The 20,395-nt window shown below is 41.6% G+C and overlaps 1 protein-coding gene across 1 annotated transcript; it reads right to left on the reverse strand.

Moving 5' to 3' along the window:
* Positions 1–3,196: 3,196 nt before the first annotated feature.
* On the reverse strand, positions 3,197–10,604 carry slc1a3b (solute carrier family 1 member 3b; the record flags this gene model as incomplete). The annotated part of the gene is made up of 9 exons (XM_083670876.1): positions 3,197–3,656; positions 4,376–4,510; positions 4,710–4,904; positions 5,081–5,314; positions 5,730–6,001; positions 7,352–7,394; positions 7,626–7,830; positions 10,047–10,184; positions 10,424–10,604. The coding sequence occupies 9 exons, from the start codon at positions 10,602–10,604 to the stop codon at positions 3,446–3,448; spliced, it is 1,614 nt and encodes a 537-aa protein (XP_083527002.1). The 3' UTR covers positions 3,197–3,445.
* Between the last annotated feature and the right edge of the window lie 9,791 nt (positions 10,605–20,395).

Raw genomic sequence — 20,395 nt, forward strand, 5'->3', positions numbered from 1 at the left:
CAGCTTCAACATGTTTTTAATCAACTCATGGACTGTCCCTGCAGCAGTCACACCTGAGACGGTGCTAACTCGGTCTTACCTTTCTTTCCGACCCTCTTCTTTTTTCCTATGCCCAGAACAAGATGTGGGAGTGTATATGCAGGTGTCTAGCTTTTTTCCGCCTTTTGTTTGTATATTGTTCTGTATAATGTCCTTGTAATGCAATTAAACAACAACAATAGGAATGGCTTAAAAAAAAAAAAAAAAAAAAGACTTTTGATGAAGTAGTGTAGCTAGGTAGTTAGCATCCTGTGTGACCGCGTTAGCATTAGCGCTAACTTTACTTTAGGTTAACTGGTCAACTTTCACTTTCCATCAAAATGTTCAACTTAAATATTAGCACGTACTTGGGAGCTGGTAGCTGTTATCAAATATTCTATAATTATATCTGTGTTATTATCTAGTTAACAATTACAATGACTTTTGCTTTATCCGGTTTATGGAGCGAGCTCCATCGAAATCCCCTAGGTAACGGCTGTGGTGCTGAGGACGGCGAGGGTGTGACGTCGAGGCAAGGCAGAGTGACAAGCGCGTAGTATTGATGAGTTTTCCTTAGATGTTGGATTTGAGGTAAAGCCCTGCGACAGACTAGCGTTCTTAAGTAAAATGAGTCTGATGGACGTCTACTGGTGGTTTGTTATGATGCTCAATTAATGGTCCAATAACTTATTTTTAGCATGTGACCCGAGGCCTATCCACTTAAGTTTACATACCAGAAAGACAGGAGGAGCCAGCAGTAATACAGGCTGCCTGTTGAAAGCTTGTTGAGGTTTACCACAAGATGGCAGCAAAGGTCTACGAATCGGATGGCTCGTGTGCAATAAATGACCCCAGGCAGAACAATTTGGGACAGAGGGGGAGATTATCTATTTTTTAATGGAGATCTACATTTTGATATCCTTTGTTTACACAGATAATCAGCTTTTAAAATGATTTAATCTTATTCAGTATTTTAAATCATTCATTTATTTCCAACAAATTGACTTCCAGATGTGATCAGCTATGTTTGTTAATGTTCTCTAACTAAGTCTGATTTTACACAATGAATGCATTGTGGTGGATTGTTGCTCTATTACTTTTTCAATTAAAATAAAAATACAATTACATTCCTGACTGTAATTACCAGGGCACATTTTAACATTTAATGAACTATCACACTGCTCATAGTCTTCATGTAATGGCAGGAGTACTCAGGCACTCAAGGACTCAAATGCACGACTCAGAGACAAAAACTTAAATCCAATAGAATACTCTTTACTTTCAAAAAGGTTTGGTACACAGGTAGGCAGTCAATGGGTAGGCAGATAATCCAGGAAGCGGCTAGCCAAAGCAGGGTTTGGTACACAGGTAGGCAGTTCAAAAAGGCAGGCAGATAATCCAAAAAGGGGTAGGCAAAAAGGCAAAGTCAAAAACACACTCGGAGATAAAAAAAAAAAACAGGAATACTTATCACTAGGAAATGCTGGGACGTATTACACAAAGGTACAAAGATGAACTGGCACAGAGACAAGGGAACACACAGACTAAATACACAGGGAAGGATGATGAGAAACAGGTAAAGCCAATCAGGGAGGGATAGACAATCACACAGGCGTGAAACACACAAGGGCAGGTGGTGAAGTGTCTGAAACGAGAGACAAGGTGAGTAACACGAAAATAAAACAAGAAACAATAATTGAATAACATGAAACAAAGACAAACATAAACTAAGAAACAGGACGAGACGTTACACTTCACCACTCTGCAACAGTTCTTTCTATGTCTGAGTATTTGCAGTTGATTAGTATCAATGCTAACAGTGGATAAGGTGAACTCCCTATACTGTGCAAGTGAAATCTTTCACTTATTTATAATGAATCTAATTAAACCTGATCTGAGTAAAACCCATTACTTTCTTACTCAGGCATCACATTTGTCTTGAAGACAAACTGAGATTTTTTTTACTGATGCAGTACCTTTCATTATGTGTAAAACATTGTCAGTACTCAAGGTAATAGGCTACACATTTTTCACAAATTCATAGTAACTGAGAATATATGTTTGTGTAATATCACCAAAATCACATCCGGATACCTTTTTCTATTTTATTCAAAACTTTATTCACCAACGACAGATCTACCACTCTATTTATTATCCCTTTTTCACCACAAATGTTGCCTTTACAGAAAGTAAACCATAACATCAGAAAACATGAAAGGAAATACAGAGGAAAAAAAACAAAATCACAGTTTCCGATTGAGTTAGATCACACTTATTGTAATTAACATATACTCAGGAGTGACTCCAACCATGTCAATGAAAATATTTCTGTATTGAAATAAAAGAAGAAGACATTTTCAAGTAAACAGTTATTATGTCTCTACAGTTCATTTACACAAGTATATCTACATACAGTACAACCATGCTACAAATTCTACACAATCCTATTCACCTCCTATGTTATCAGAATATATAATATGTAATAAAGGGATAACTTTGGGATTGTTTGATGAATCTCATGGAAGTTTCATCAATATTGTGGTCATAACAATAGACTACTTGTAATAGCAACTTGTAATATGTATCAAAATAAAGTCAAAACTAAAGAGAACTGCAGTTCATATACAACAGATGAAGATGCTCTTCAACTGATCTAGACTAGTGAATAATGACACCTTTTTGATGACTGCTTGATTCAGATACTGTTTGTGGCTTCCATTGTCGATGTAATGCAGGTTAGATTCGATAGCTGTTTCTCAATTGCATGTTTATCTCATAATACTAGTGTGGTTCTTTTTCCACAGAAACAGCTTTGCTGGTCAAGTGGAATCAGTTGTGTCAAATTAAATGTGTTCTCTGTTGCATTTGTGAGGGATATTGCTTGCCTAGTCATCCGAACATACAGTTTTATTTTTTTACCAAATTCCTTTCTGACATTATCTTCATTATCAGCTTCCTCCCTATACCATTTACTTTCAGCCATAATGAGGGCATTCACCCCACAACTGCACTAATTTTCAATATGCAAAATATCCTGAATATTATCTTATTGGAAAAGGGGATAAGTGGCCAGTCGTGGATCTCATTTGAGACCATACCTAAAGTACTGTATTGTTTGTAAGAGAAAAATGTACACTTGGGTCATTTCAGGGGAACATGACAATGTAGACCCATAGAGTCCCCTATTAACTAAAATAAAATAAGCAATAGGAGAAGTACCTGGTAAGTCACTAGAACACACTGTGTGTGTGTGTGTGTGTGTGTGTGTGTGTGTGTGTGTGTGTGTGTGTGTGTGTGTGTGTGTGTGTGTGTGTGTGTGTGCTTGTGTGTGTGTGTGCTTGTGTTTGTGCGTGTGTGTGTGTGTGTGGGGGGGGGCATCATATAATGTAAATATTCGGATATGTGGTGGGTGGTATTGAGGATTGAACTACATCTTGCTTTCACTGTCTGGACGTTTTGCGTTCTCGTAATCGTTTTCCTGTGAGATGAGCCGGTATGGCTTCTTTCTCTCCTTCTCCTCCAGCACAGAGTTGCCCATCTCCACATCCTTGGACTGCAACTCATGTCGAGACAAGAACTCCACAATGCCTGCTCCAATGGAGTCACCCAAAACATTGGTCATGGTACGCAGGCGGTCACTATAACACAGGGAAAATGTCAAGAACACAAAGGTTAGGCAACCCAAACAGAAAAGACTTGGGCCTCTGGGACTTTGAGTCATGTCAAACGGAACACTCAATAATGGATCCACAACTCAAACATTCACCTTTTTCTGCCCTGGATGAAAGATACACCTTTTATCTTTAGGTTATCATAGTCAAGAGCATGAGGATGGGAAGTAGGCCACAGCACTCAGGGACATTTCCCACCTACTGCTATGGAGTAGTAAGAGCATTGGAGCTGACCGGACCTCCCTGTAGGCTATCACATATTCTAATCACTGAGAGAAACATCTCTGTTTTCATTAAATGAAGCTATGGTCCATCCTAGTTTAAGAAGAGTGGGATTTTTTCTTATTACCCAATTAGCTGTGTAATTTCTGGGAAGGGGATTCTAATTGAAATGATTAATTTGGGCAACCTAATTATGTTTCTATGTTAAAACTCATTGCAAAAAATATGCAATTCAAAAGAAAAAGTAGAGCAAGACCCTGGGGATAGTAGACAAGTGTGTCACTAGGGTGGTAGTTGATATAGAGGCAGTTCGACCTTTAAAATGAGAGAGATAAATGACTATATGATTATTTGCATTTCAGTTCAAGTAACAAGGCAAATACTAAATTACTAAATTGTTAATTACAATATCATGAGTCATTTATTTTTGTATTTTGCTTCATTAAGAGTAAGAAATAACTCACAGGAACCAATCAACTGCAATGATGAGGGTGATGTCATCAGTGGGAAGTCCGACAGAGGTCAGCACAATCACCATGGTGACCAGCCCAGCCTGTGGGATCCCAGCAGCTCCAATACTGGCAGCAGTGGCTGTGATGCTGTGTGATAACACACACATTGATGGGATCAAAAACTCCGGTCAAAATTAGCCACTCATTCATGTGTTTCAGTTGTATATCTATTACATAAAACCTTTTGAAACATATAGAAACGCTGGTTCATTGCCAGCTATGATGTGCACTATGAATGAAACCATAGTCATATCTAATGCAGTGAGCTATTTCCATTCATTCTTACCTTATTGTGAGGATCTGACCGAAGTTCATTTCCATGTTGTTCACCTGGGCAATGAAGAGGGCCGCCAAAGCCTCATACAATGCTGTTCCATCCATGTTAATGGTGGCACCCACCGGCAACACAAACCGCGTTACACGCTTATCCACTCTGTTGTTCTCTTCCAGACATTTGAAAGTAATGGGCAGGGTTGCTGAGCTGAGAGAGAGAGAGAGAGAGAGGGGTAGGGGGGAGTAACAGATAGTATTGAGTATTTGAGCTTGATGTGTTTGTGAGTATCTGAGTTCATAAGTTGGTTGCTTAGAAAGCTGGATAGGCCAGACCAGGAGTCAGAGCAGGGAGGACAGCAGTGTGGGGCGGAGGAGGAGACCTACCTGGAGGATGTGCCTAGCGCAGTGATGAGGGCCTGAAGGAGCCCGCCGATGAAGATGAAGGGGTTCTGACGCGTTATGGCGAAGTACAGGGTGGGAAGGACCAAGATAGCATGGATTGACAGGCCAACAATCACTGTGATGGTGTACATGGCCAGCTGGCCTCCCATCTGTGTGATGTCATCCATCTCCACGATCTTCCCTGAAATCAGGAACATGATACCCACAGGGGCATACCTGGCAAGAGAGGGGCGAAAGAGGCTTATTTGGAAGAATATGGGCAAATAGATAAACTGTCGGTCTGAATGTCCTTCAGAAAAAATTGCAAGGATATTACCCTCTGAGAAATTGAAAAAAGTACAATTAACAATTGAAAAGTTGACTCCATCCTTATTTACTAAATGTTGAATTGTAAGATATCCGACTAAGATTGATTTTTATTGAATTGAGTGAACTTGGTCATCCATCTGTGCAACTACTTAGCAACAGGCTGTTAGATGCCCTCAGGCTGGCCTTTGGGGGGTAATGCAGCTATGTTACAATATACAGTAGATATAGATGTTGAAGCCGATACAACATATAGATACATGGTGAACTTGTCAAAAGCATTACACAAACACGTATCAGCACAATGAGGAACACCAATACTTACCACATGATGATGGCCACCAGCCTCATGATGGCCTCATTGAGGCTGTCAAAGAAGTCCTTGAGGGGATGACCCAGCTCCTTCATGTTGCCAATGATGAGGCCGAAGCACATGGAGAACACCACCAGACCCAGGGCATTCACCCCATTCACCGCGCCAGGTATGGGAATCACCTCCTCTTGCAAGATCTCCTGGGTGCTATTGGTCATGTTGAAGATGGTGTCGTTCAACGTCACTGTCACATAGACTTTTCGCGTCCCATACTTTGTTTTGAACTGGAGGGAGAGAGACAGTTACAAAAGTGAGGAAATATTATAGTAGGTGACCTTTGATACAATAATGTGAATATTTAAGAAAATGTGATGATAGCTGAATGTCATTGAAATTCTTAAATGTTGTGCTGAAAGAACACCTTCAAAATACAATATCATGTAATCATTTCATTCTTGCTAGTTATCTAGTTTTCCAGACCTGATTTTGATTCAGTAAAGCTCATTCAAATAAAAGCTGAGAGATAAGGTGTCATGGGATGGTAGTCAGAGTTGTGCCCTTTTGATAAAGTGCAAGAAGTTGAAACAGTCTGCTGCTCTCATCTCAAACTCATGAACCAAACAATGCCTCTCTGTGTTAGTGTCTGTGTTAGGTCCAGCTGGCTCTGTGGTGGCCCTGGGGAGAGTGTCCGGACCACAAAGCATTTAGCCCCCTGTGGACATGCTCCTCCATGCCTTGGTATTTTCTTGCCCCAGCAGTCTCTCTCCATCTCAGTTTCCGGGCCCTCCCTTCCATCCCGCCCCCACCATGCGACCATTGCTTCCCTGCCAAGGTTCCTCCATTGCAGCCCCGACCCCACAGCGACCATCAACCACCCTGTAGAAACTCCAAACATCCAAATGAATAATGGAAATCTGTCCTTTCTTCTCTGACACAGGCGATCATTTAGTATTTACACATGAGACCAGAGGTCATATTTTGGTCATTTGCTATTGGGTAGAGTATTCTCTGCAGTGTGAGTCAATGTCCCCCCCTCAGTTCTGGGTTCAAAACTGTTTTTGTTTAAGTTTTCTCGTTGTCTCTTTGGGTGATGATGATTTATGTTTTTGCAAGCTCTGGAAGCTCTCAGTCAGACAGTTCCTGCTTAGAAATAGCAAAATCAAACTTATTGTGCCAATAATTTGTCTTTAAAAGTATTTTGCAATACAGCCTTGTTTTGCAAAACCATTATGCAGATTTATTTAATATTACAATACATCCATGTTTTGTGACAGGATTTATGATGTACAAACAGGCAGTGATCCACGATTGATTAGCCTATGCTTGATTAGCCAACACGTCAAACTTGGCCTTCATTAAGCCAATAGAAAGAGCGTTGAAAACAGAAGCGTTTACTTTGGCTTTACTTTGCATCAATCATCTCCCAGAGCACTCTCCCCCCAGTGCACACCACACATTTCTGATTTAGAGCTACACCTCACAGCCGTGTGATTCACTAAAATCAAATAATAACAAATACTTTACCAAGGCCAGGTTTGAGTCTTTGTTATTCCAGTCTTATATGTGCTGTGCACAATAGCCTGGGGATGAGGTTACAGAGAGTATGATGTGAAAAATATAACGTAATACTTTACCTGCTGTGTGCAGGCTTGAACAATGTTTGGTGGAAACATGTTTCTGAAATGAAAGACAATCATCATCACTGTCAATGGACATCCTAGGAACACAAAACAGCATTACATACTGCGTAACACATGTCGACGCACTTGTTGACATACTGTATCCATCTACGTACAGTAAATTGTAGCATACATATTACATATTAAAGTCTTTCAACGGTGAACCTTCTTAACCCAGCCAAACCCCAGCTACCATGACCCTTCTCCCAGTATGCTGGGTAGTGATTACCTGATGAGGTCCAGCAAGGCATCGGCAGGACTGACTTGCTCTATCTTCTGCTGCTTGGTGAACTCATCCTTCGACCCTCTTCCAGGGTGGATGATGAGGACGCAGACGATACCAATGAAGACCGCAAGGATGGTGGTGGTCATGTAATATATCACTGCTCGAATCCCCATCTTTCCTGAGGCCTTACTGTCCAGTGCTGCCATGCCTGGTTGAGAGACACAGGGAAGATGCTGTTATCACACTATGCAACACTATAATGGTTTTCCATGTATAATCTATAAAGAGACAGGGACCTGTGAGAACTGTCCACATGAGGGGCCACACAAGTTTACAGATGAAGCACCTGCTGAGACTTAAACAATTGTTGGCTGTTATTGGAACAGTGGGACTCTCAGCTTCCTCATCAGACAATGGCTGAAGTTGAACTCAGTGAACAGGGACTTTAAGGGGCAGCCATGAGAGATGAGCGAATATGTTGTAGATGACCTCAGTCTGAACCTGCATGTCTACTGTCCTGGCAGTCATATCCTTAGAGATCTCCTCTCCCTCAGCAGTAAGGGAGGGAGGGAGCCATATTCATCATCTCCCATACCTCTAGAGTATAGACTCAGTCCAGAGACTAGCTGACCTGTTGGAGAATGCAGCACAACACAGAGTCAGTGGGTGTTCAGTCATTGACAGAAGTCATCCTTGGATTTCAAACTAGGCTTGAAACAAAATATCCCGGTGGATAATGAATTAGCAATGTTATTGCTCTGTAATTGTAAATAGGGTTATGAAAATGTTTGCATCCTCATTTCTGTCTGGCAGTCAGACTACTGTTGCAAAGACGAGACAGAGAGAGAAAAAATCATGGAGAAAGTTATACAAAAAGCCATGGAGGAGGTCTTCAACCTGGCGGAGCGTTGTCATAAAGTTAGTTTAGCATTTTGCGAGGTAGCAGGGGCCGTTATGTTGCGTTATCCCATTCAGTGGGTCAATAGAGAAAGAGTTGTTGTGTAAGTGATACGTATGTGCTTCTTTATAATCATGTTGGGGGCACTGCCATTAGACAACAACCTCTCACCCTCCCTTTCACTCTCTGCAAGCTCTCACACTCCACTACACCCCTTTTCCAGTATCCCTGTGCCCCCCCCCCCCTCTCTCTCTCTCTCTCTGTCTGTCTCTCTCTTTCCAAGAGGCCTGGGAAACTTGTCCATTTGCCATGCGCCCATAATGATGTTGCATCTCCACGTCACCATGGAAACTGCAAACAAGCCTGTGTGACCACTTTCATAGGACTAAAGAAATGACTCACTTGAGTTCTTTGTGGGGGGTTACTACAAAGAGGGAAGATGAAACAAAACTGTGTCCCACACAATACATCTTTGCCTTTCTCTCCACACTTCTCCTTCTTTCCCAGGGGGAAAAATAACTGTTTGGGTTATTAGGGGTGAAATCTGTGAGTTTGGACAAATAAAGTATGGGTAGAGATACAATAGGCTATAGGCTTTTCTTTGAAAAGAAAATTTGATTAAAATCAACTCAATTCCTCAGAATTAACTGGATCTTGCTCCAGGTCAAGTTTCAAGGTCAGAGTAAATCCCACTTGGCACACACACACACACACACACACACACACACACACACACACACACACACACACATACCAAGCTGGGTCATATGGATGGCGGGGGACTCTGGAGGACTCTAGCTGGATATGTGTACTCAGGCTGTGGGCCTCTTTTCTGGTCTGTAACCCCTTATTCCATTCTTCAAACCACTTACGGTAATGTGGGTGGTCATGGAATGGTCTTGGAGGAAGAGGAGGATGACACTTTGTGTACATTTATCTGTGTGAAGCATAGCTGGGGAAAGAGGAGCAAAGGGGTACCCATCCCAGGGCTGCCCTCTGAGACCCACAGGCTAATGGGCATCTTTTCTCCAGAGACTACCCCCACTCTCTCCCTCCCTCCTCCCCCATTCTCTGCACACCTTTTTAATAGCAAAGGAGCCCAATTAAATGATTGTCTCCATGCCAGAAACTAGAGACGAGAGAAAAATAATGGCAAAAAAATTCACACAGATAGCACAAGTTAGCACAAAATTATCTTTTCAGTTGTCTTTCAAGCCACAAATTCCTTTTAACTCTGCATCCCCCAAAGTCTACAGCCTGTCTCAAACTGTATTAAATCCATCCCACTTCTGTGTGGTTAGAGGGTAATGTACTGTTTCCATCCACATGTTCTATCACACTAACCCAAAGTTACCAACGTTCTGATATCTTGATGTGTGATCCAGTCGAAATTAAGTCATCTTGTGAGGGCACAGATACAATATGTGACAGGTCCCTGTTGTCTTCCCAAAGTGTGCCAAAGTGTCAAAATATCCAAACGTGCTTTAGGGCAGGTCATTAGTTGAATGTAATCTAGCGGCTTGTACCTGTGATGAGACTGGAGACCAGCAGGGGCAGCACTAGCATCTGTAGCATTCTCATCAGCAGTTCTCCAGGGAAGGAGAAGTATTTCATCTCTCGGTATGTCATCTTATAGGGACGCAGAGCAAAGCCTAGTATTATACCTGGAGAATGACACAAGGTGATTAGTGTTGAACATGAAACATAAAACGGAAGGCAAAAGTGTGTGTGTGTGTGTGTGTGTGTGTGTGTGTGTGTGTGTGTGTGTGTGTGTGTGTGTGTGTGTGTGTGTGTGTGTGTGTGTGTGTGTGTGTGTGTGTGCGCGCGCATAATAAGGATGTTGGTCTTGCTTAAGGACGATAACCAACATTTATTAACTAGAGACATGAGGTAGGATACTCACCTATGATGACCGCTCCTACAGTAAAGAGCACAAAGGCATTCTTCTTCAGGAAGGCTAGGATATCTTCTTTAGAGATGTCCTCCACCTTCCTCTTGGCCTTCATGGTGCGTATGTGGATACCCTCCCTGATCCGCTGCATCCTGCTTTGGGAACCCGGGGTATCCCCGTTACTTTTGGTCATGGCTGCAGGTGGGACTAGGGGTGCTACGCACCTCTTAGACAACCAGAGAATGTGAACCACGGGTTGACACGGATCAGGGTCAGACCGGTATCTGTCAGCCTTACTCTGGTGATAGCGACTGGAGCAGAGATGAGACAGGACATGCAGGTTGATCTACAGAGCCATACACATTGCAATGCAAGCAGGTGATATAAGAGAAAGAAGGATAGCTATATTGTGCACAGAGTATTGTGAAATATTATTATGCATGATTATTTCACAATATACTGTATGTTTCATTGTCACATATTGTGCACAATACATGCATTTAGTTGACTTCTTTCTCTTACAATGCATCAAAATAATAGAAATGTAGGCTAAATGACAAAAATGTGCAATGATTAAGCTTTTCATGATAACATAATACATTTCACAATCAGATAGAATTAACAGACAGCCAGTAACTTTGAACAGTCAAACACAAAAAAATGCATTTTGCCATGACAGTCTGGGCACGAAATAGCATGAATACAAATAAAACATGCAATGCCACAGGTGCACACCTGACTCCCTGGATAGTCATCACCCTAGACTAGAAAATATTTTATTCATCAATCGGACATAATGTGAATTTATAGGAACCCTTGATTTGAAAGCCTAATTCAAAGCTGAATAATGGAGCACAAAAAAAAATTCATTAGCAAACATTTGACACACTGATGAATGTATTAATTCATTTCTACTTTGATTATCCCAGAAAAAGAAAATTTGTTTCTGCCCTCATGCATTGGAGAGATGTTTTGCATTGCATATGTATATACTGTATAAGCACAATAGCCCCCTGCATTGTCTTATCAGAAGGGCAAAATTGATTGAAAATTGATTGAAAAAACACTTTCGTCACAATTTAGAACAGATTTAGTCACAAAGTTTTTTGATTTCATACAAGCTATCCAATGTAAAACATGTTTTTCTGAGCTGTGTGGAATGAAAATTGGAAGGAAAAGATTAGACTTTTCATGCGTGCATGCCACATCAATAGTATGGATCCATGACATACAGATGAAACATTCAGCATTTCCTTGCGCAACATCAAATTGGAAAACATACACAAGTTGTAAATCACTGACCTTTCACCAGTGGAGATGTTCCTGCTTTACACAAACTCCTGTTCTTGTTGATGCTCAGAGTTCTCCTCAGATAGAGGACAGGTCAGGCAGGCAGGCAGGCAGGCAGGCAGTGGTGGAGTCTGGCAGTGGATCCAGTAGGAGAGAGAGAGGAGGAGGAGAGAGAGACTGGAATATGGAGGAGATAGAGCAAGACACACAGACTATGGGAAGTGTGTGAAGACTAGTGAGGTAATCCCTCATACTCCCTCTCAGAAGAGGGTGGAGACTTTTAGAAGAGAGAGAGAGAGAGAGAGAGAGAGAGAGAGAGAGAGAGAGAGAGAGAGAGAGAGAGGAGGAGGAGGAGGAGAAGAGGGGCTTCTTATGGTGGAGAGATTTTTAATTATTATTAATTATTTTCTGGTAAGTCAGGTGTGTTCCGTCACATAATTTGTGCAGGCATAAGAGAGCTGTCAATGTCGAGTATTGATTCTAGGCCTTTGCCTTCGGAGTCTGCTATTGGTGTCTGTCAACATGGAGACCAAAGTAGTGTCAATGAAAGTCAAGGAAGCCTTTATTAGGCTGAAAAATCTGAAAACAATGATCAGAAACGTAGCTAAAACCTTAGGCTTGCTAAAATCAACAGTTTGGAACATCATTAAAAAGAAAAAGAAAGGGAAAAAAAGCAACAATCCCAAATGGGCTGGTAGGCCAAGGCAGACTTCACAATGGATGACCGACAGGCAGTGGATGACCGAAGAATGCTCACCATACTGTAATTAAGAAAACCCCCAAAACAACTGTCCCACTGATCAGGAACACTCTCCAGGAGGTAGGCGTGAATGTGTCAGAGACCACCATCCGCAGAATACATCATCAGTCGAACTACAGAGGAAGTACCTAAAAAGCCTGCAGATGTCTGGAAAAAGGTCTTGTGGACAGATATGATGAATATGATGAGAAAAAAGGATCTGCCCAAGATTTACAGCATACCACCTCATCTGTGAAACATGGTGTAGGGGTTGTTAATGTTAGGGCATATATAGTTGCCACTAGAACTGCTAACTTGCCTTAATTGATGATGTAACTGCTGACGGCAGCAGAAGAATGTATTCTGAAGTGTACAGAAACATCTTGTCTGCTCAAGTACAAGCAAATGCCTCCAAATTCATTGCGCTTCATCATACAGTAAGAAAATGTCCCAAAACATACTGTCATAGAAACTAGGGAGTTTTTTTAGGGCCAAGTTAAAGTTCTTGACTGGCCAAGTCAATCTTTAGATTCATGCATTTCATTTTCTGACGATAACATTTTAGGCAACTGAAAATGGCTGTAGTACAGGCCTGGCAGAGCATCACAAGAGAAGACTCCCAGCATCTGGTTAGGTCAATGAGTTGCAGACTTCAGGCAGTTATTGCATTCAAAGGATTGTCAACCAAATACTAAACATGAGTGCTTAATTTGGATATTTGATAAATCTGTCTCATCACTTTTGGGTACCCTGAAACAGGGGGACTATGCATAAAAAGCGTTGTAATTTCGGAATGGTGAAACCAATATGTACACAAATACCATCAAATACAAGCTGATAATCTCTACTGGAAACCTATAGGAATTGTGTGATTTCAAATCCAAACTTGTGGAGTGTAGAGCTTCAATGTCCCATTACTTATGCAGGGCACCATATATAACTGATGAGTGAGGAAGATGAAAGGAAGATGAAAGGAAGATGAAAATATACAGAGGAACTGAGCGACTATTGTTGAACAGCCTCTCTTTTCTTACTCATGCAAACTTTTCAAGGAGTCATGTCCCTCCTCCCAACACACCTTTCACTGCTTCTCTTCTTCCTCTCCCTCTCTTTAATGATCTCCTCTTTCTCTTCTTCTTTCCCCTCTCTCCTCTCCCCTCATACATCCTCGCCTTTGCCCAGCTATTCATCCCTGTCTGGAGTGCTCCTAGGAGTTCTGTAGCTCAGTAGGCAAGCTTTGCTTTAACCCTAGGTGGCAGGGTTCTCTCCCTTTGCTCCAATGTAACCTCTCCCACAGTCCTGACAAACAGGAGCTTTCGTCCCTACCAGCAGTGATGTTGGCTAGCTAGAGAGTCCCTTAACAGTGTTTTTTTTTCAGAAAGAAGGATGTTTTGCGGCAGCAGTGAATCATCTTAGATGTTTTCATGGTAAGGGTCTCTTCCCTGGCCTCCTCTTTTGTTTGTGCCCAGTCAAACCTAGGATGTACAATCACATTTACATTTTAGTAATTTAGCAGACGCTCTATCCAGAGCAACTTACAAGTTACAAGTACATTCGTCGAAGGTAAGTGGATCAACTATACATCACAGTCATCACAAGTAAAACGTTCCATTATAATTGTCAAAAAGAAGTCACAATTGGTTTGTGCAAATCCCTGCCTAAAGGAATGTCTGTTGGTTTTGATTGAACCTTTAAGTGAAATTGTAAACAATGTCTGTCTTGCCCCCCAATTTGCTGTTGACAAATCAACTACATTCAGAGAGTCATAAGTTAGACATTGAACACAGTCATGATGCAGACCTGCTTCACGTTTACATTGTTCTAGAAGTTATCTTCAGCATACCACTAACATTCCATCAGGCATATGCCCTCTTCTAGAGGTCTCCAGGATTAGATCGCTTCCTCTCACTTTGTGTGTTTGCCAAATTAGAGCTTGATAATGTCTCTTTCTGTTTGGCCATGGCTTACCCGAGGATGCAGTGAGGGTCATTGGGGCTCCTTAATTCAGGGAGGACTTTAGGGGCCCCTACATGGGGAGTGGCAATCCAATGAGGTAAATGATGTGGGTCTGACTGCATCAATGCTGCATCCTCCAGCAACTATTCAACATATTAGCAGAGATCCTAGATTTTCAACAACCATTCCCCACTCCCTGCAGGGACACCCTCATCTGCATAAAGAGGGTACTGAAGAGGATGTGTTTTACACACACGCATGCATGCACGCACACACACACAAACACACCCACGCGCACACACACACACACACACACACACACACACACACACACACACACACACACACACACACACACACACACAATGAATAGACCCCTGGTACAGATATGTACACAGAGACATTTGGTGGTCTATATGGGGGGTGTGGTGGTGGTATTACTTTATGATGCATGTTCAGTACAGTTCATTGGGGTACCTATTATAGATTCAAGTAATTCCACAGGGTAAGTGACACACAAGAAAGTCAATTATATTTGATTGAAAAGTATAACTAGTACTGTAACGAGCGACCTCACTGTATGGGAGATGTATTCCCCTGTGAAGTAGAATATAATTAGAGAAGAATACCCCTGAAATCAGGCCACGTATCCTCTTACAAATAAAACTTGCAGCAAACTGTCTGATTAATTCATGAATTATGTCTTCCAATGGGGAGTTATGTTTTCCTAGCGATCCAAATAAGTCCAATGGTTGGACAATGTCACTCTAGGGGGGTGTCACAACTTGTCCAGCTGACTAATAGCTGTGAAATTTCTCAAATTTGTTGTATACAATGCTGAACTGTATGTTGTGTATCAGATGATTGTCTGAAACAGTCACTGATCAAACTAAAAATAAACCAGGAATCATCCGTGTGTTATTTAAAACATATCACCATCATTGTCTTGTCATTCTATAAAATGATCCAGAAACCCTTGACCTAATTGAAGGAATCTCCAGAAGCTTGTGTGATCTGAAAGTCACAACATACTATTGATAATCACAGCTAGAGGAGGCTGCTAATTGTTTTTAATTAGACCAGGAGGATTCTAGGACACCAGCTTTTTCTAGAGATAATCAATTGTTAAAATAATGTACACTTACAGTCGTGTTACCTTACAACAAAGTGGTGATGATGCAAAGTGGTGCTTAGTTCAATGAATACCAAAGAAACAAACATGTTATTCATAGGTTATGAATATAAATTAATATACAGTGAAACCAAAACTTTCCCATTGAGCCAACTTAAAGAAAAGTTATGATCGATTCCTGAATGATATGACACTTACTGACAGCAACATGAGAAAGCCCTGATAGAAAATGACATGTTTATACAGTAGGGATGAAAAGAAGGCTGGGGAGGACAATGCTCATGCCTAATACATAGTGATTATAAACTAGTTTCATACTCTTCTTACAAAAACTATTTGCATCATCATTGTGACACATAGTCACTTAGAAATGTGTTTGGGACTGCACAGCATGAACTTCAATGTCTGGAGCCACTCCTGAATGAGTAGACATTTTTTGAGGGCACATTTCAAGGGGCCTCCAATCTGTGCATATCAATAGTCCCCCCCCCCCCGTGACCACCAATTACTAGTGAATCTGTGCTGTTTGTCTGTGGGTGAGCCTTTCGTTTACTGCTTATTCTTCAGATCCAGACAAATTCAAGTCCAGCTCAGAATGCTTGTGCTGTTAAAATGCTAATTAGGGCTGCCAAAGGTTTAAGAGTGGCACCATTAGTATGCTAGTCACTCTTGACATCTTGGCAGGAGAATCAAAACTGGGCAGATCAGCACTGTCCAGGAGTCCAGTCACTACGGATTATCCTCTTTGTGATGCTCAATTTCCATGTTAGAAGATCTAACATTCTCAACAGCTTTTCTCTGCTTTCCCCTGTGGTGATTCAGCGTGTGTCCCTGCCAGGGCCCAGGTGTGGCCACAGGCACTACACAATTCACACAGAGTGTGTAATGCGTTATGGGTTATAGTAATAGTACATTTCATTCTACCCAAAAGTTAAGATCTGCATTCCATTCATCACAGAGTAAAAAGGTGAATGGGAGAAGTATTCCACTGATTGTGAATAGCATACTGTACATTTAGGGGGAGCGCCTCACTGAATAATCTTCTATTCATCTCCCCAACCTCTGTTGACAGAACTGCAGGATGGCACTTGCATGAAAGAAGAAATCAGACACACAGGGCTAATACACCAGGCTGGATGAAAGGTTTTTATAAAATCTCCACCATCCCCAGAATAAACGGCAGGGGTCCAGAGCTGGGACAGTGCTGTGCCGTATTTCAGTCGTCTCACATGAGCTTGTCTGTTCAGAACAGGTCTTTCCGGAGCTGTCTGTTACCCCTTGCAAAGACATTTTACAAAATAAAATAGCTGGCATTTTTCTTTGGTAACGCATTCATGAGGCACAGTCTTAACACCTGCAGACTTAAGAAATAGGAAAAGAACAGTGATTTAGTTCAAGTTAGAGCAAAGTTATTCCTTGTTTCTCAGGTCTTAATCAGTAGTTGGCTGAGGGCTGAACAAAAGATCCCACCGACATGGTGGTTCTCCACCTGGTTTACCTTCTTTGGTGTGAATGAATCTGACCTTTTTCGAAGATTACCTCATCTACTGGCCACACCAGTAGTCCAGGGGCGTGACCTCTCCCTGGAGTCTTGTTGAAGTAGACAAGTAGGGGATTATGTGGAGATAGGCATGTTGATACCTGCAATACAAGAACAACAGCAGTGGTAGGGTAACCCTAACCCTGTCTCTACATGTTTGTGGCTAGAGTTTGTACCAAGGCTTATCCTTCTGTTGTTTCAGATGTCTTTGGCAACATGAAACTGTTTTCACATTTATATGTTCTCTATCAAAATGTTCTCTATCTACCTACGACTGTATGACCTAAATATGACAGGTGAGTGTTTTGTAGGCCTCTGGATAGGCCTGGATTCTGAAGCAAGACGTCAGTGCCACCATGTGGTAAGAGGGGGGAGTTACACAACTTAATTCTAAATGAAATCATAGAGATCTCACAAGATTGAGCAAGAACAATATAGGTGTTGAATGGGTCATTGTGGGATAGCTCAAACAGACCTGATAATATTTGGTTAAAGCACTCTGTTCCTTCTGAGCTGATGTCAGATAACAACAGATGTAGTTATCTGGTTTGTTTTCTAGAAGGTCATTTTGGTTCATCTTAACAACCTAATTTATTTTCTACTCCTTTACACTCCTGTCTTTCATCTCTACTCTTTATTTCAGGCTTCTCCCAGATTGGCTCTTCAGGTTTGGCCATGGATGGGTTGGCAGTGAACTTCAAATGCCTGTGGTTTGTCACAGACATGCCGCCTCTGTGAAAGGCTCCAGAATTCTCTGCCAGGCAAGGGTAGGACACAAAGCCTCCAGCTGTAGGAATTGAGTATGTGTATAATTGTTAGCATTTAATTACATAAGAAAACATATGATTATTGTGCAATTGAATAATGCATGTAATTACAATAGAAAGGTGCAAAGATATGAAACATATTGCGACAAGAACACTGGGTAACTTCTACCAATAGATGGCAGTGTATTACCCCAGACGTTCTTCTAGAAGAGTCGTAGAATGGCTTAGGAATGTATTCTACTGGTACAATGATCATAGCTGCTCAGAGTATTGAGTGACATATTCAACAAAACTTTACTCCAAATGTAATGTTCTCACTTATTACTACTACCTGAGCACTGAGGTAAATGACCATTTCCATGACAACCTCAACTTCCAACTATGATTCATTGACATACAAATTCATATATATATTTACAATATTTACAATTTACATCCTTGCTGTATATATTTAATGTATTTCTTTGTTATAACATGTTTAACATTCCTTTCAGTGGCATCTTATCTTTTGGAAATGACCTTAGTCAGATGCATGCACAAGCAGGGTGTTCTAGACCCTATAAAACTCTATGGTCAGAGCAGGAGAGAGAGCTGCTACGTGGCTAATATCAGCTGAGAATAACCATGAGCAGAGGATTGCATAATAGAATGTGGGTATACCCTCTGGCCCAGAAGGAGTGGAGGGGGAAGCCTGAGAGTTAAAAACAAATCTTGACTGTGAAATGTTCACAGCAAGGGCAGGCAGATTGAGATCATATATAGACAAACACAAGACAGACACAAATCCCCATGCATGACATAAACCCCATGTGAGAACGTCATGTACTAATAGGAATGTTTAAATACATAAATTCACATTTCCACATTCAAAATAATGATACACATTAAAACACACACTCACACACACACACACACACACACACACACACACACACACACACACACACACACACACACACACACACACACACACTCACTCACTCACTCACACATACACACTGTGGGTAGGCTCTGTGGGTCCTGAGCCTGGTAACTCATGCACACACACAACCCCTCGTGGCTGCCGGACACAGTGGAAAATTCCTCACACTCTAACTGAGCATGCTCAGAAAACCAGCCTGTTCCAGTACTGCACCCTTCACTCTGAGCCTGTCCCTGTATCGTCATGCATCACAATTATCAGCTGGGGGGAACTCAAGTGACCGGGCATCAGTATGGGACTTTGTGTACTAATGCTGCTTGGCATTTGATGATACACATTGTATCATTTCACAGTAATCCATGGCTGGGTAGTAGCCTTTAGAAAGTTTGTTTATTTGTTCAGCTATTCATAAAACTGTTATCGATGATAAAGATCACATTTCAAAAACAAAAAAGCCACAGCTATGTTTTGTCCATCCCTCTTGGACAGGTGCCCATCCAGATTCATACCTCATATTGGTTAATGAAACAGAGTACAGCCAGCAGACGGCACGCACTCCGAACGTGAGAATGAGTCATCTCCCTCCATGTTAATAATAGCTGGAGGCTCTGGTCCAGATTTACTGCTGTCACCGGGTAAACTCTGCAATGACAGGACAAGACCAAGTTAGGCTCAAGAGGAAAGCAGAATGCTGCAATAAAGGATGGAGTAAATGTCCAATCAACTGTAACATATGAATCAGTGCACTGTGATGGATCTATAGTGTTACCAATGAAGCAGTGACGGTACAAAGAGAAGAGCACAAAGTTGCAGAACTCAATGAGGTGTCCAACACCCTTTGCTCTCAATTGGCAAAGGCTTCACCCCCCCACACACACACACACGTCCACATCCTGTTTCCCTCTCATGATTTAGGGCATGAATCCAGTAACAAGTGAACAAAAGTCTTCTCACGAGTAGACTATGACGCAAAGCTCAAGCTACAGTAGGCTACAGCATTATACCAAAACAGGAGAATCTCATAACTGCCACACAAAACTTGTGAGAGCTGAATATAATCAGTCAACCATACTTGACTCTAATTGGTCAAATTGTCCTTTGTCAGTTTGGCCTCTCAAAATAATATTCAGATCACCAACAATTACTGACAAGATAAGCGATTACTATAAATGTGTATGAATGTGTGATGGGGAAAGGGTCATAAGGAGGCTACTAGGCTACAGCATGCAGTGATAAAACAATAACACACAGAACATTATGTGCATTTCCATCTTTTTGATGATTTAAGCTCTATTCATCAATGCCCTGGCCTATTGACTATGTGGGCAAATGAGTTACAGTAAGAGACCATGGCAAATGGTAGATGTTGTTAGCTACTCACAGCGAACAAAGCCTATGGAAAATCAATAAGAATGTTTTTTCTTTCATTTTGGGTTATGCGACTAAAATAACTACATAATAATAATGACGTTATACAAAGTTCAGCGCCCAACATTCTGCTACACTTTGAAAACTGGGGGAAGGCGGTGCCCTAAACGTCAACCAGGCAAGTTAATGCGCCTAGGCACGCCCACATTACCAAACTGTCCAAGAGCCACAGTGTGGCGCCGCGTTTAGATTAGGGATAGAAGTGTCTAT

Source organism: Argentina silus (assembly GCF_951799395.1).
Source record: "Argentina silus genome assembly, chromosome: 5".
NCBI lineage: Eukaryota > Metazoa > Chordata > Actinopteri > Argentiniformes > Argentinidae > Argentina > Argentina silus.